At 41.0% G+C, this 17,083-nt stretch overlaps 1 protein-coding gene across 2 annotated transcripts; it reads right to left on the reverse strand.

Moving 5' to 3' along the window:
- Positions 1–228: 228 nt before the first annotated feature.
- LOC109036533 (exonuclease 3'-5' domain-containing protein 2) lies at positions 229–15,436 on the reverse strand. 2 transcript variants are annotated; one of them, XM_072301418.1, is made up of 6 exons: positions 14,639–15,436; positions 13,960–14,221; positions 12,326–12,634; positions 11,699–11,820; positions 3,350–3,438; positions 1,904–2,084 (listed from the first exon to the last, which is right to left on the reverse strand). In XM_072301418.1, exons 1-6 carry the CDS (start codon positions 14,737–14,739, stop codon positions 2,038–2,040), a joined length of 930 nt encoding a protein of 309 aa, XP_072157519.1. In that variant the 5' UTR covers positions 14,740–15,436; the 3' UTR covers positions 1,904–2,037. The 2 variants fall into 2 exon arrangements, with proteins under 2 accessions (XP_018906363.2, XP_072157519.1); XM_019050818.2 differs by lacking the exon at positions 3,350–3,438 and having other exon boundaries at positions 229–2,084; positions 14,639–15,047.
- Positions 15,437–17,083: the final 1,647 nt, after the last annotated feature.

Genomic DNA, 17,083 nt, shown 5'->3' on the forward strand with positions numbered 1-17,083 from the left:
CAGTTTTTATCTTTTCCAAAGTATGTGAGTCGATACATTTGAAGAATGTCAGAGTTAGGGGAGTAATAAAGTGAAGTTTCTGAAAAATTAAAGCTATTAGCAATCACTAAGAAAAAAACCCGCCAATATATGCTCGTTACGCCATGAAACTATATTAAAAAGTATGCGGCGAGGATTGGGGCTTAGAGGAGAGGCGATTAATTATAGGGACAGAAAACGCACTCGATGTGATAAAAAGTGTTGTTGTTATTTTATACATTTATTCATAGGTGCTTCATAGAAAGTAAAAATAGAGGTTGATAATCTGGCGCCCACTGAAATGAGCCCAAAAAAGCCAAAATAATTTAAAAAAATTTGAGCGGTCACAGTGCAATGGGTGATTGTTTTACATAAAACTTTCCGTCAAATTTCGAAAGCAAGTTTTTGACCATTTTTGAGTGAGTATAATTAAACTTTGCATCGTTGGATTGCATGTACAAGTACATGTGCGCATCTGTGGATCTCATCTCTTCTATACTAGTAACAATACGCGCGATGCTACGCTGGTGTCTGCAGACTGATCAGGCCTCGCACAACCATTTCAACTCTCCGGAGATAATATTGCATACCCGACGAAATGAAGGAATTTTAAAAGGATCGGGTGGTTCGTGCCTCACCTCACCGTCGCTATTGAAGCTGCACTCTGTATCATTGGCGCAAGCTTTTCCTTACCACGAGCAATTACACGGTATAAATTTAATTTCTGATTTAACGATTCAATCGCTAAAAAAAAGTGACTACATCGTTTCAACGTAGATTTAACAACAAAAACAATGCTACTATAACCACTGTTGTAAACTAATTCAACCACAAGAGCGGATAAAGTAGCATTTTTTTTCGTTGTAAAAACTACGTTGAAACGTTGCAGTCACTTTTTTTAGCAATCGGATTGTTAAATCGGCAATTTAATTTTTTCCGTGATATTTCAACTCTCGGAGATTCAATTGCATACCTGATGAAATGAAGGAAATTTAAGTGAGTCTGTCGACACGAGGCCATCTCTTTTAACCTTCGCCATCGTGAAAGTATCGTGCTATGCTGCCGTGCTAAAGAAGAACGCCGTATGAACATTCGAGAGTTGCCAAATTTCCTTCGATAAAGCATTTAGTTTTGAGGAAAGTTAATGATATTTTTCCTTGAAATTTTCAGGAACTTTAGGAGAAATTGCGAACAAAATTAGCTGAAAAATTGGAAGGAAAATGTTCAAAAGTTTACCAGGAAATTCGTGTTTTATCAAAGGTACTTTGGCAATGTCTGAAGGTTCATACGGCGTTTTTCCTTAGCATGGCAGTATGGTAGTGAAGTGTAGCCTTTGACAAAGTGAACGCATGAAATGTTGAGGGCAATTGATATGGATTTTTGGCGGCGATATGTCGACATCTCGAAACGGAACTGTGTCCGTAGGTAATGAAAGAATTCGCCAGGTGATGAAGTTTAAAAGAGATATAGTGCATAACTTTTTGAAGTCAAATCTAAAGTATACTTGGAGGGTAGAATTTCAGCTTAAATTTTTTATCTCGTATTGTACAATATATTTTGTGGTTCTTTTATTTTGCTTGTTTTGTTTAACGACTTCTTCAAGGTTTTTAAGTTTAAATAGTGTACATCTTTTGAAACAGTCTCGAACTAGCCCTCTATTGTCAATTGTATAATTATAAATATTGTGATCTAAAGTTGTAATAATTTTAAAATAAATTTTAAGTAAGTGTTTATTATTTCTAGGGTTTGAAATACCTCAAACATCTACCTGTTTTCAAATTCAGTAATTCTATCGACCTAGTACTAACTTAAATATGATAAAAACAGCCAGTAATATAACGATAATGTTCATAATCAGGATTAGCTTATAAAATGACATTTTTGGATGCGATTTGGTGTTTTCAGTCTCAGTTGCACATGTTCTATATTCCATGTTTCTGTCGTCATCTTTTTGGTTGTGTAGCGCCAGTCTCGAAGGGCTTGCATGTATTGGAGGTAAAATAGTGGTGCTATCTGCTTCTACATCTGCTGTGTCCCCTGATGTGTCGGCTTCTCCATCTTTTGTTCTAAAAATATGTGAAACATATTGAACACTGCATGAGAAAAACTGAGCCAGTAAAAAGTTATTTATTTATGAATCCTAAACATCATTAATTACTTACTTTATTTTATTCATCTGCTCAACCAATGGACTGCAATAAAAACAAGTTGCATGGAGTAAAATCTTGAGGACATGGTCCTCATAATAATAAAAACTCTAATATATGATCAACTATCAAAAACACTGGTTTCCTAGCTTTGAGACCTTAAAGAGCCTCAAGAACCAACGTAATTGAGCTTATCTACCTCTCAAATCACTAGCATGTGGGACCAGTCAATTATTTTGAAGACTTGCGAAAGACTGTGACTGAAGTCACGGGCTCACAGGTCCAGATGCATAAATTCTAATTATAATAATTGGTTTCTTAATTAATTGAGTAATTTACAGGAGTTCACCAGGACAATCAACCGGGATGATTTCAATCGACATAATTTAATCACAAAATAAAAATTAGCGAATGTTTTTTATTTTTTGTTGATTGAATGTCGATCGATTCTCGGTTCATCAACTTTGATTGTTTCTTGTCGATCTCTCATTCTTTTCAACTCTATTTTCATGTTCTGCTCCATTCTCTTTTCTTCTTCGATCTCTTTTATTCTTTTTTTCTCCTTTTTACCTTCCTTCCTCTTTGTCTTTCTCTCATCTTCTTCCTCCGTTTTTCTCCTCGGCCATTCTCTTCTTGATTTTTTTCATTTCTTACTTCTATTCTTTCTCTTATTTTCATCTTTTTCCTCATTTTTTCTCCTTCTTCCTCTTCTCTTTTCCTACTCTTTTCCTCGACTCCTTCCTTTTTTCTTCTCCCTCTTTTCCTCTTTCTCCTTGTCTTCTTCCCTTTCTCTTCATTTCTCCTGTAAGCAATTATTCCTCTTCTTCCCCTTTCTTTTTTCTTCTTCTACCCCTCCTTTCTCTTTTCATCTTCTTCTTCTTTGAAATTAATAATTTTCAAAAACAGTAATGTAAGACAGTGGCGCACCAACGTGAGTGACGGTTTTATGGTAAAAGATAAATCCGCTTGAACCCAAATTCAGCCTTCGTACGACAGGAAGGCACACCATCAAAAAATTAATTTTGAAATGAATCATTAAAAAGAGAAAGAAAGAGCTACTGGAGTTACTAGAGATGCTGAATGTAAATTCGTAGGATCAGCTTTTAAGGAGGTCCCCCTGGTCCCCACTTTAAAAGCAGCTGTCATTGAATAATGTCTCACGTAAACTCTGTTATGGCACTCACCATACACGATACTCTGTTGAGTAAAAAACGCTCGCTCTGAAATATAGATTTCCACCAAGTTTCGGCCATTCTCCCCGGTTGCCGTTACACTGAAAAAAATGGTATGCTGTTTCAGCACCTAGGATGTCAAAAATGTGTCAGGTGATCCTAGGATGCTGCCTTGATTGCCTGCGCAGTTGAATTTGCATTCACAGGATGTAAAGTTAATTGCGAGGGCAGTAAAGGCAACATCTTTGGATCAACAGACACATGTTTGACACCCTAGATGCTATAACAGCATATTATTTTTTTCAGTGAAGTGGCGCGACGCTTCCTCACTAAATTTGAGAAAGGGGGATCGCCTGATTCCCTCCCGGGTCCCGAATCCTTCCCAACTGTGAGGAAAATAGAAACACTGTCAACCCCAAATACCACAGTGCAACGAAAATATTGAAATTAAATTGCAATGATTTCAAAGGAATTGTAATTTTTACCATTGAATTGCAATATTTTTACATCATCTAGTCGATTTATGCCGATTTTAAACAATCAACAAAATGAGCATCATGTGTCAGAAAGACATGTAATATGCAATGCGATGAAGATTTACAACTTATTTCAATTTTATTGCAATAAGTTTCAATAAATAGGGCCCCTTCAAATAGGAGCTAGGCAACATACACAACACTCAGTGGAATTGCAATATTTTTACTATGCAATATTGCAATCTGTGCTACTTGTTACGTCCCAGCAATCATGATCAAGAACGCTGTTCTGCTGTGCTAAGGCGCTGATACGTGAAATTTTCTACTTTCAATGACAAATTCGCAAAATTTTCCCTTAAAAATACACGACTTATCCAGGAAAATTTGGCAACCCTTGAATGTTAATTCGACGTTCTTCCTTAATACGGTAGTGTTGGTGTCTGGCGTCGTGAGCCAAGGGGTGTTGTACACTGTTACACAATCACACATATCACTCTTCCGCCTTCAATTTTCAAGGTAGGCCAGGAGACATTCTATAAGGAATGATAATGGAGTTCTTGCATGTATGATTCAGGAATTTCATTTCTATTTAAATACTGATACCTATGTAAAATTTTGTGAGAAATTCGATGGTGCCACTTGTTTTCTCTGAAAATAACCCCAAAACTCGAAAAAAGCACTTAAAGTTGAAACAGTAATGGAGGGGATATTCTACCCTACCCTGAGAGTCCACCTCTATATCAATACTAACTCTCTATGTACAGATATAACTTTGCGCGAAAAGTAAGTTCCGTAAACCTATTTCTGTGGGACAAGGCCTTTCATTTATAAGAAATGAACGAACCAACATGAATGTGGTCTAATCATTTTAATTTCTGCCACCGCGCCAACCGCATTGTATTTGGCGCAATGTGTGAAGTATTCATGCAGTCTTGTAGGCACCATGAGTTTCACGCCAACCGCTCACCGCACTACATTTGACGCAATGCGTGAAGTATTCATGGAGTTTTGTAGGCGCTAATATGTGCTTCATGCTGACCGGCGCGCCGAGAGCTTTACTTCTCCTTTTCATCTCAAGTCCCCGTCATAATTGCTCTCTGCGCAGCGCCGCTCCAGGACAAATTGCGTGTTTGGTTCCTCTCTCAACTAGACTGATGAAATGCTCTGTCTCTTGCATCACCGAAAGACGAACAAATTAGAAATTACTATACTCTCAGGAAATGAGAGATTTTGTCGCCTTTCTCGATTGTAATTTTTTTTCTGAATCCATTTTTGTTTTTGATACCTACATTTGAAAAAAAGGCAACATTTGCCGCCCCCTAAATTTGCCGCCATGGGCCGCGGCCCATGTGGCCACCCCCTAAATCTGGCCTTGATGGCCACGGCACTGCAGCAGAGCTTCCCGCCATGCATATTATTTTTTAGAACCCGAACTTGGAAATCCGAAAAATGGCAAATGATATCAACGCACAGTGGAGCGAGTCAATACACGAGGTCGGACTAAATTTGGAAACTTCAAACGCTTATAACTCCGTTTATACAAAAATTTGACGTTCTAAAAGTGGATCCATCGGTTTCCTATTGATAATTTTCTACGGTTAGCACCCATTGGAAAATAAATGTTACAAAATTAACATCCAAATTCGCAATTTTAGTAACAAATTTCATGTCCGACCTCTCAAATTGACTCAATCCACTGAGCGACGGCTGCATTCCGCAACCTCGTATCTCGTTTGCAGTGCTTGGTTATCTCCGCTCCTATTTCATTTTTTTAACGGATATCAAAGTGACAGCATTCTTTGAAGTTTTCAAAGAATTTTCTTCGCTCAGTAGACTTCTGTAGATACAGAGTGTTCCTAAAGGGGATCTCGATTTTCCAGGGATCCTTGTTGCCAAGGAGACCACTATAAATTTGGTGATGTCTCAATCGTCATGGTTGGCAGCAGTCATCCCGAAAAAACAAGAGCGTGTCGATACAGCCAGCGTGTTCCTAAAAGTGATCCCAATCTTCCACGGATCCTTGTTGCCCAGGAGCCCAGTATCGACTTGGTGAATTTTCAATTTTCACGGTTGGCAGCATTCGTCCCCGTCAGAGGTAGAAAGGCCGGATACAGGGTGTTCCATATAACCGACCTGCACGGCTCATCGATAGTTTGTTCGAATGGGGGCGGCAGTTTGTGATTGGGGAATTCCCAAATTGCGCAGTTGGCATGAGTCAGCACTGACCAAGAAAGGTAGAGATGATACAGCGTGTTCCGAAAACTGATCTAGATGATTCTTGGATGCTAGCCGCAAGAGAGGCACGATTTATTTTCAGTGAATGCTCAATTTTCACGGTTGGCAGCAGTCGGCCTCGTCGGAGGCAGAAAGCGCGGATACAGGGTGTTCCGAATAATCAACCTGCACGCGCACGGCTCATCGATGATTTCTTCGAATGGGGGCGGCAGTTTGTGATTGGGAAATTCCCAAATTGCACGGTTGGCATCAGTCAGCACGGATCGAGAAAGGAAGCGATGATACAGCGTGTTCCGAAAACTGATCTAGAAGATTCTTGGATGCTTGCTGCCAAGAGAGGCACGATTTATTTTCAGATAATTCTCAATTTCCGTGGTTGGCAGCAGTCATCCCGGAAAGAGAAGAGCGTGTCGATACAGCGTGTTCCTAAAAGTTATCCCCATCTTCCAAGGATCCTTGTTACCAAGGAGCCCAGTATCGACTTGGTGAATTTTCAATTTTCACGGTTGGCAGCAGTCGTCCCGTCGTGACGGAAGCGCGATACAGGTGTTCCGAAATCACCTGCACGCACGGTCACGATAGTTGTTCGAAGGGGGGCAGTTTGTGATTGGGGAATTCCCCAATTGCACAGTTGGCATCAATCAGCACTGGCCGAGAAAGGACGCGATGATACAGCGTGTTCCGAAAATTGATCTTGAAGATTCTTGGATGCTTGCTGCCAAGAGAGGCACGATTTATTTTCAGATAATTGTCAATTTGCGCGGTTGGCAGCAGTCATTTGGAGTAAATGAGAGTGTGTAGATACAGAGTTTTCCTACAGGTGATCTCGATTTTCCAGGGATCCTTGTTGCCAAGGAGCCCACTATAAATGAGGTGAAGTCTCAATGATCATGGTTGGCAGCATAGTCATCCCGAAAAAAGGAGAGCGTGTCGATACAGCGTGTTCCTAAAAGTTATCCCGAATTCCAAGGATCCTTGTTGCCAAGGAGCCCAGTATCGACTTGGTGAATTTTCAATTTTCACGGTTGGCACTATTCGTCCCCGTCAGAGGTAGAAAGGCCGGATACAGGGTGCTCCATATAACCGACCTGCACGGCTCATCGATAGTTTGTTCGAATGGGGGCGGCAGTTTGTGATTGGGGAATTCCCAAATTGCACAGTTGGCATCAGTCAGCACTGACCAAGAAAGGTAGAGATGATACAGCGTGTTCCGAAAACTGATCTAGATGAATCTTGGATGCTAGCCGCAAGAGATGCACGATTTATCTTCAGTGATTGCTCAATTTTCACAGTTAGCAGCGGTCGGCCTCGTCGGAGGCGGAAAGCGCGGATACAGGGTGTTCCGAAAAATCGACGTACACGCGCACGGCTCATCGATGCTTTCTTCGAATAGGGGCGGCTGTTTGTTATTGGGGGAATCCCAAATTGCACGGTTGGCATCAGTCAGCACTGGCCGAGAAAGGACGCGATGATACAGCGCGTTCTGGAAACTGATCTAGAAGATTCTTGGATGCTTGCTGCCAAGAGAGGCACGATTTATTTTCAGATAATTCTTAATTTGCGCGGTTGGCAGCAGTCATTCGGAGTAAAGGAGGGTGTGTAGATACAGAGTGTTCCTAAAGGGGATCTCGAATTACCAGGGATCCTTGTTGCCAAGGAGCCCTCTATAAATGAGGTGATGTCTCAATCATCATGGTTGGCAGCATGGAGTCATCCCGAAAAAAGGTGAGCGTGTCGATACAGCGTGTTCCTAAAAGAGATCCCGAACTTCCACGGATCCTTAATGCCAAGGTGCCCAGTATTTTCTTGGGAATTTTCAATTTTCACGGTTGGCACTATTCGTCCCCGTCAGAGGTAGAAAGGCCGGATACAGGGTGCTCCATATAACCGACCTGCACGGCTCATCGATAGTTTGTTCGAATGGGGGCGGCAGTTTGTGATTGGGGAATTCCCAAATTGCACAGTTGGCATCAGTCAGCACTGACCAAGAAAGGTAGAGATGATACAGCGTGTTCCGAAAACTGATCTAGATGAATCTTGGATGCTAGCCGCAAGAGATGCACGATTTATCTTCAGTGATTGCTCAATTTTCACGGTTAGCAGCGGTCGGCCTCGTCGGAGGCGGAAAGCGCGGATACAGGGTGCTCCATATAACCGACCTGCACGGCTCATCGATAGTTTGTTCGAATGGGGGCGGCAGTTTGTGATTGGGGAATTCCCAAATTGCACAGTTGGCATCAGTCAGCACTGACCAAGAAAGGTAGAGATGATACAGCGTGTTCCGAAAACTGATCTAGATGAATCTTGGATGCTAGCCGCAAGAGATGCACGATTTATCTTCAGTGATTGCTCAATTTTCACGGTTAGCAGCGGTCGGCCTCGTCGGAGGCGGAAAGCGCGGATACAGGGTGTTCCGAAAAATCGACGTACACGCGCACGGCTCATCGATGCTTTCTTCGAATAGGGGCGGCTGTTTGTTATTGGGGGAATCCCAAATTGCACGGTTGGCATCAGTCAGCACTGGCCGAGAAAGGACGCGATGATACAGCGCGTTCTGGAAACTGATCTTGAAGATTCTTGGATGGTTGCTGCCAAGAGAGGCACGATTTATTTTCAGATAATTCTTAATTTGCGCGGTTGGCAGCAGTCATCCCGGAAAAAGGAGAGCCTGTCGATACAGCGAGTTCCTAAAAGTTATCCCCATCTTCCAAGGATCCTTGTTACCAAGGAGCCCAGTATCGACTTGGTGAATTTTCAATTTTCACGGTTGGCAGCATTCGTCCCCGTCGGAGGTAGAAAGCGCGGATACAGGGTGTTCCGATATAACCGACCTGCACGGCTCATCGATGGTTTGTTCGAATGGGGGCGGCAGTTTGTGATTGGGGAATTCCCAAATTGCGCGGTTGGCATCAGTCAGCACTGACCGAGAAAGGTAGAGATGATACAGTGTGTTCCGAAAACTGATCTAGACGATTCTCGGATGCTAGCCGCAAGAGAGACACGATTTATTTTCAGTGAATGCTCAATTTTCACGGTTGGCAGCATTCGTCCCCGTCGGAGGTAGAAAGCGCGGATACAGGGTGTTCCATATAAACGACCTGCACGGCTCATCGATGATTTCTTCGAATGGGGGCGGCAGTTTGTGATTGGGGAATTCCCAAATTGCGCGGTTGGCATGAGTCAGCACTGACCAAGAAAGGTATAGATTATACAGTGTGTTCCGAAAACAGATCTAGACGATTCTTGGATGCTAGCCGCAAGAGAGGCACGATTTATTTTCAGTGAATGCTCAATTTTCACGGTTGGCAGCATTCGTCCCCATCGGAGGTAGAAAGCGCGGATACAGGGTGTTCCATATAAACGACCTGCACGGCTCATCGATGATTTCTTCGAATGGGGGCGGCAGTTTGTGATTGGGAAATTCCCAAATTGCACACTTGGCATCAGTCAGCACTGACCAAGAAAGGAAGCGATGATACAGCGTGTTCCGAAAACTGATCTAGAAGATTCTTGGAGGCTTCCTGCCAAGAGAGGCACGATTTATTTTCAGATAATTGTCAATTTCCTCGGTTGGCAGCAGTCATCCCGGAAAAAGGTGAGCGTGTCGATACAGCGTGTTCCTAAAAGTTATCCCAATCTTTAAAGGATCCTTGTTACCAAGGAGCCCAGTATCGACTTGGTGAATTTTCAATTTTCACGGTTGGCACTATTCGTCCCCGTCAGAGGTAGAAAGCCGAGGCAGTTTGTTATTGGGGAATTTCCAAATTGTACGGTTGGCATCAGGTAGCACTGGCCGAAAAAGGAAGCGATGATACAGCGTGTTCCGAAAACTGATCTTGAAGATTCTTGGATGCTTGCTGCCAAGAGAGGCACTATTTATTTTCAGATAATTGTCAATTTCCGTGGTTGGCAGCAGTCATTTGGAGTAAATGAGAGTGTGTAGATACAGAGTTTTCCTACAGCTGATCTCGATTTTCCAGGGATCCTTGTTGCCAAGGAGCCCACTATAAACTCGGTGAAGTCTCATTGTTCATGGTTGGCAGCAGTCATCCCGAAAAAAGAAGAGCGTGTCGATACAGCGTGTTCCTAAAAGTTATCCCAATATTCCAAGGATCCTTGTTGCCAAGGAGCCCAGTATCGACTTGGTGAATTTTCAATTTTCACGGTTGGCAGCAGTCGGCCTCGTCGGAGGCGGAAAGCACGGATATAGGGTGTTCCAAATAACCGACCTTCCCGGCTCATCGATGCTTTTTTCGAATGGGGAATAGATCAGTTTTCGGAACACGCTGTATCATCGCTTTCTTTCTCGATCCGTGCTGACTGATGCCAACCGTGTAATTTTGGCATTCCCCAATCACAAACTGCCGCCCCCATTCGAACAAAGCATCGATGAGCCTTACAGGTCGGTTATTTGGAAAACCTTTATCCGCGCTTTCCGCCTCCGACGGGGACGACTGCTGCCAACCGTGAAAATTGAAAATTCAGCAAGTCGATACTGGGCTCGTTGGCAACAAGGATCCGTGAATGATTGGAATCACTTTTAGGAACACGCTGTATCGACAGGCTCTCCTTTCTTCGGGATGACTGCTGCCAACCATGAATATGGAGGCTTCACCGAGTTTATAGTGGGCTCCTTGGCAACAAGGATCCCTGGAAAATCGAGATCACCTTTAGGAACACTCTGTATTTACACAATCTCCTTTACTCCGAATGACTGCTGCCAACCGCGCAAATTGAGAATTCACTGAAATTAAATCGTGCCTCTCTTGGCAGCAAGCATTCAAGAATCTTCTAGATCAGTTTTCGGAACACGCTGTATCATCGCTTCATTTCTCGATCAGTGCTGACTGATGCCAGTCGTTCAATTTGGGAACTCCCCAATCACAAACTGCGCGATCAACAAACGGCTCATCGATGCAAACGCGCGTTGTGGAGGAGCCAATGACATGGCGCGACGAGCGAACCTTTCCCGCCAAGATATGCGGTTCCCGCGCTTTTATCGGCGGCAATTTTGAATTGACGGGCGGCGTTTCCACATCGGACGCAGCTCCGTAAATCAACGTTTTAGTTTGCCGTTCAAGATTTTCCTTAACATTTGCCGTGAAAGCCATCAGTATTTTCTTCAATTTCTAACTGTAGAGTAAGGAGAAGTGATAGCAATTTGACGCATCTGGTGGTTTGTCGGGCGGACGATCGTGCGCTTCGTGTTTTTATTTATTTAATTATAATTAATTTTTTTGCGTGCGATATCATTAGCTATGATCTATGACTATGGTATGGAGTTACAGCAGAAGTACGGTACAAGTATCGGGGAATTTGTGGACGCTATGGGAAGGATACATATATCTATACAGAGAAGATAGTACACAAGTACCTGAATCAAAAACCAGATGTTACTCTTTTATCTGCCGAGTTTAAGATTTTAAAGATGATATTCCTTTTTAGGTCGTTTAAACGTCTTCAGCTTGTGCCCAACGGAGTTTTTGTTGGTTTTTTTTCACTTCTTTCTCGAAAATATGATGCAACCTCTTCGGAACAATCAACAACATGACCTTTGTCCTTATTCTCTTTAAGCAGAAATGTACATGCTGTCACCGTAAAATTTGATCATATATTTTCTATAATAATTTATCGATAGTAATATACCTACTTTTGCTCATTAGGGTCCGGAGGGCATCTGTATCGGTATATTACATCAATTTTGTATCGCCACAACTTTATGAAATCCGCACAGTTCCTCACAGGCTTAGAACTCTTTTTAGTTTCCTGGATCTGCAGGAGAAATTGAAAAAAGATTATCTTATATTTTTGCCAATTTTATCCACTTTTTTTCAAAAGAATAGGGGAGGAAGGTGGTTTATCCATTAACTAATCAGAAAATGTAAATTGCTAAGAGGTAATGAGTAATCAAACTGATTGTGAGCTTGACGTTGCTCATCATAACTCAGAGTTGGACTGCATTACGGAACGAGGAACTACTATTTCTCGATAGACTCTTCATTTTCCTACCCGCATTGATGGGAAACTAATGGCAAACATGTTTTTTTTATTATTCTTTTTCTTTTTTTTAAATGAACCAGGATCAGCAGTTCTTTTACGCTAACAAGTCAATCTTAAGACCATCTATTTAGTATATATTATGTCTTTGGTATGAGGACATTGCTACCCGATTGTAAATCGACGAATTATGAGCCTCTAAAACGTCTTTTATATCATTTTACTCAACTTTACCAAGTAACCGACATTGCATGTACATAAAATAAAGTTTAAAACTTACACTCTGCTCCAGGAACTTTTCAAAGATAAGCACGGCCAACTTTGCATCGTCAGCGGCGTATTTAAGAGCCTCAGGAGATAGGACAGGGCCATCCCAATCAGTTCTCCAAGCGGCAAACCTCGGAAGGTCTACGTTAAGAAGCCTCTTGGCTAAATAAGTCAATCCTGATTTTGGGTATTCGTAGTGAGCTGCAATATGTTGCAAATCCAAGCAGTTCACTGTGTACAAGTTGTAGTCGTAGAATAGGTGGGATGTGTCGGTTTGGATGGACACGCCCACTTTTAGAACTTCGGCCGAGTTCAACAAATCCTGAAATATGTTGCAATGTGCTGAGTAGTTGTTCAATTTCCTTGATAAGATTTAGTGGGAATTGCGTTCCTAAATTATACACTGGAAAAAAAAAACATTGGATCTAGAGTCCAGACTCTTGAAAACATTAACAAGAAAAAGGACTCTTAGTTCGATCAGATTTAAGCTTAAATCAAAAGGAAATCCGCTCAAATTAAGAGGCTTGGTTCTTGATTTAAGCTTAAATGTGATTGAATCAGGAGTATTTTTTCTTGTCGATGTTTTTAAGAGTCTGGACTCTAGGTCCAATGTGTTTTTTTTCCAGTGTATAATAATTGATGATCGGAAGGATGCCATCAAAACCAGTCCAGTTTATATTAGACGTTACCAAGTTTCTTTTCACCGATGAAGAAACTAGGCATCTTGGTGACCCCTCTCCCCTGCTAACCTGAGGTTAAGACTTAAGCGTCTTTTCTTTGCAAAAAAAGTTGAGCTAATTAATTTTAATTTTTTATGCGTTCTTAAAATTTTTCTTCCCCTGATATTTTTGTGCCGTGCATCGGGACGCGCCTGCCCGTCCGACAAGGGTGGTAGGTACGCAACTGCTTTTCATATTTTATTTTTTTCGACGGAATGCTACGCAACGTTCAGACTGAAAATTTTATGAGCATTTTCTTTACACTGTAAGGGTGAAGTAGACAGCCACGGGAAAGAAAAACTAAAAAAACATAGTTTTGATTCTTGGCGCCTCAAATGAACGAATCTATTTATGCAAAATTGAATTATATACGTATGAATTAAATATACAAAAATAATGTGCGTATAATTTGCGTGTTTCATAGTTAGGTATGAAACACGGCTTCGTGCTTGGTCCCTTTTAGCATAAATACGTTAAAGGAATATCTTCAGTTCTGCTAAAAATTGAATATTTCCTCCGCAAGCGTGCCTCGGTCTTTTTGCTAGGGGGTTCTCGCCCTCCTACGACCGGGGCATCTGATGGTCTTTACCGAGAAATTTTTTGAAAATTTCAAATCTATTCGGACGCATGCATTTTAAAAGGCATCTCGTGGTGAAAAATTCTAGGTAATAAAACTATTGAATGAAAAACGCGGTGGTGTGTATCCATTGTCGAACTCGTACATTAAAATAGATGAATATACTCGACGAGGATTTTCCCCACCATCCAGAATTTAAGGGGGAAGGAGTAGATGATATTATCAATTCTGGGGGATGGGGGGGAGGTCAGGCCTCCCAGATCCCAGAGCATCGAATGCCCATGATTTCCCCCTTGTAACTGCTAAATCATAAAATAGTCTCTAAATCTTAACTAACTGTCCATCACTTACTTTAAGTCGAATGAAAAAAATTTGCCAGTCTAAATGATCATCATTGAGGGCGATTATTTGACTCAGTCGAATAATGAGAACTGGTTTATCCTTAGCGGCAAGCTGGAGGATAGCCACAGGGTGTCTAATATTGGGCACCTTGGCAGCACCGAGTAGGTGATGGTTACTCCGCACTTTATCAACCTCTGCAGTCAACAAACACGGTCCTTTTGATTGTGCCCACTCACAATCTAACCCAATCACTGGAAAATTCTTGCTCACCCTAAACAAATTAAGAACAAAAATTCGCTGTGTTTAAACTTTCTTTTCGACATACGGCTGCACGTAATGTTGAAACTTTAAACGCGTATTTCTTGAAGTAGCAAAACCTGCACTCATGCGCCTTATTCTCCAAGCCCCTCAAAAAAGGATAAACCTCGAGGATAAGATCCTCTAATATGTCCGTGATACAAACGAAATACAGCCTCAATAAATTTGAATTCTTGCCCATTTCGATCTACAAAATTTTGGGTAACGATAAAATAAGGAACTCTTTTATTAACGATCAGGATTCCGAAAGCTGGAGAATTTGAGGTCATGTGAACTCTGAGTTTGGGTGAGAGGTATATTTTTACTTATTTTTGTGCCGTTTCATCCCTGCTCAATAAACTCAAGATTACTGCAAGAGAATGAAACTCACCGGGCCAACTCCGTGAGCTTCTTGCACGCATCTTTAGGATTGAAGTTTTTATCGATAAGAATGTACGGCTCCTTGTTCTTTTTTCCCGAGCTGAAATTCATAATCGTGATGTTTCAATATTCACTTCTTGCTTGCACCAAATTTTAAAATTTCACGATGAAGCACGACCTGTCAATCAAACGTCACATGTGTTTATGACACGTGACTGCAGATAAGGTTAGTTCATTGATGAAAAGATAAGAGGGTTTACGCTGCACACGGTGGACAAAATGTTTTCGGATTCTTGGCTGCAGGATGTACTTGAGAGATCGACTGTGAAACTGCAGAAACTCGTTCCTCGATTGCGGTGTTTTAAAATCTCCAAACTCATTTAATTTTTTAAGAGATGATAAAGGAACACCATGTCCTAAAAGTTCTGGAAAACACTCCTCCGGCAAAGATGATAAATCACGGGATTTTTTAAGAAAAGATGTTGGGTGGTTTCCCAATAAACGAATAAGTACAGCAAAAAGTCAGCAACGTCGTAAACTGAGGTGTGCGTTTTCTCAGTTTCATCGTTAAAATCAATTTTTATCATTTTCTTCAATGCGAGTCTATAAATTTGTAGAATGTCACAAATAAAGGAGTAAAATGAATTTTTTGGACAATGGAAGTAATTATCAGTTACTGTGAAGAAAACTTGTTTTTCCTGCTAGTGTATGATCGATACGCCGTAAATATAATAAAAAAATGCGGCAGGCTTGGAACTGAGAGAAAAGGCAAATTTTAAGGGAAAGGAAACACAGTCAATATGATGAAAAGTGATAGAAGTGAAAATAGATGTTGATAATCTAGCGCCCACCGAAATGAACCCAAAAAAGCCAAAAACAAAATGAAAAAACTTCGAGCGACTGCAATGCAATGGATGATTGTTTTACATAAAAACTCTCTGTCAAATTTCCAAAGCAAGTTTGTGACCATTTTTGAGTAAGTAAAATTTAACTTTGCACCGTTGAAATACACATGAGCCACTGTGGCTCTCACACCTTTGACCAATAAAAATACGCTCGGCGCCACGCTGGTGTCGGCAGATTGATGAGGCCTCGCGCAACTATTTCAACTCTCCGGAGATGATATTGCATACCCGCCGAAATGAAGGAATTTTGTATGGATCCGGTAGTTCGTGCGGTCGTATGTACCTCACCTTACCGTCGCCATTGAAGCAGCACGCTGCATCATTGGTGCAAGCCACTCCTTATCACGATCAACTATTTCAACTCTGCGGAGATTAAATTACATACCCGATGAAATGAAGGATACTTAAGTGAGTTTGTCAAATCGTCTGGTAAGATGACAATTTATTGACTAGAAATTAAGAAAGAGGAGAATGTTGAGATTATGAAGTGACAACAGCAATTTTTTCTCTCTGTATTTCCTACTAAGACATCTAAAAAATAGGTCACTGGTTCTACACTAACATTTATTTAAGCGGCCAGAACTCTAGGACGCCTTCAAATCACCCCTTATTAAAGAACACAGTATGTTTTCTACCCTGTTTGATCTTGCAGTTTATTTTCCTCGAATGTTCCTAACTAATTTTATTCACTTTAAAATGTGATTTAGACATATAGAAAGTTTTCAGGACCTAAATCGTTGTCATAGGTATATTCTGTCCCATTTGTGGTACCTTTTTTGTTATGATTGTGGCATAACTGAAAAGGTTGAAAGCTGGCAATGACGGGTACTTAAAGCTTTATTTTCTTATGAATTACCCTGTGACTTAAGTAATCTGTGTTTCTGAATCAGCTGAACATCAATTGAATATAATTTATTTGTATTGTGCGTCCATTAGCCTTTCTTCCAACTGACATCTATAATATGATCTGTCTAAGAGTCTTGGACAACCTTCAAACGCAGAAAATGTCTGATTTTGAAAAAAAAAACAGGATGTTAACGGCCTAGGATGTTCTTAAGGGCTAGGGAAAAATGAGTCATGGAAGACCGGGTAAAGTGATAGAAAAAGAACAATACGACCCAGAAGTCAGAGAAAAAACTGACGAATATTTATGTTTCGCATCGTGTAGTTTTAATTTGCTTCTAGGCCAGATTCAAAATATCGTGAAACGACAATCATATTACAGTCGCGATTTTTCGAAATTCCGATCTAATTCGTTTCCTAAAAGTGAAAAATTTTTAGGAAATATTCTCAAAATATTGAACAAAATTTTGTTCAAAAATTGCAATCAGTCATTTTTAGGGGGAAAAAACAGAATTCAGGAGATCTGCAATATTGCAAACCGAGAAGCTTTCTTCCAGTGGATTCGCTACTTCGATAATTTCTTATGGCTGAAATCTCAGATCGTCACAATGACTATTGCACGCAGGAAAAATGGTGGAATTTTTCTCCAAAATTGAAGCCCTCCTTCATGTTAATTTTGAATGGATCCGCCGTTTTCGAAATGATAG

Source organism: Bemisia tabaci, chromosome 6 (assembly GCF_918797505.1).
Source record: "Bemisia tabaci chromosome 6, PGI_BMITA_v3".
Taxonomy (NCBI): domain Eukaryota; kingdom Metazoa; phylum Arthropoda; class Insecta; order Hemiptera; family Aleyrodidae; genus Bemisia; species Bemisia tabaci.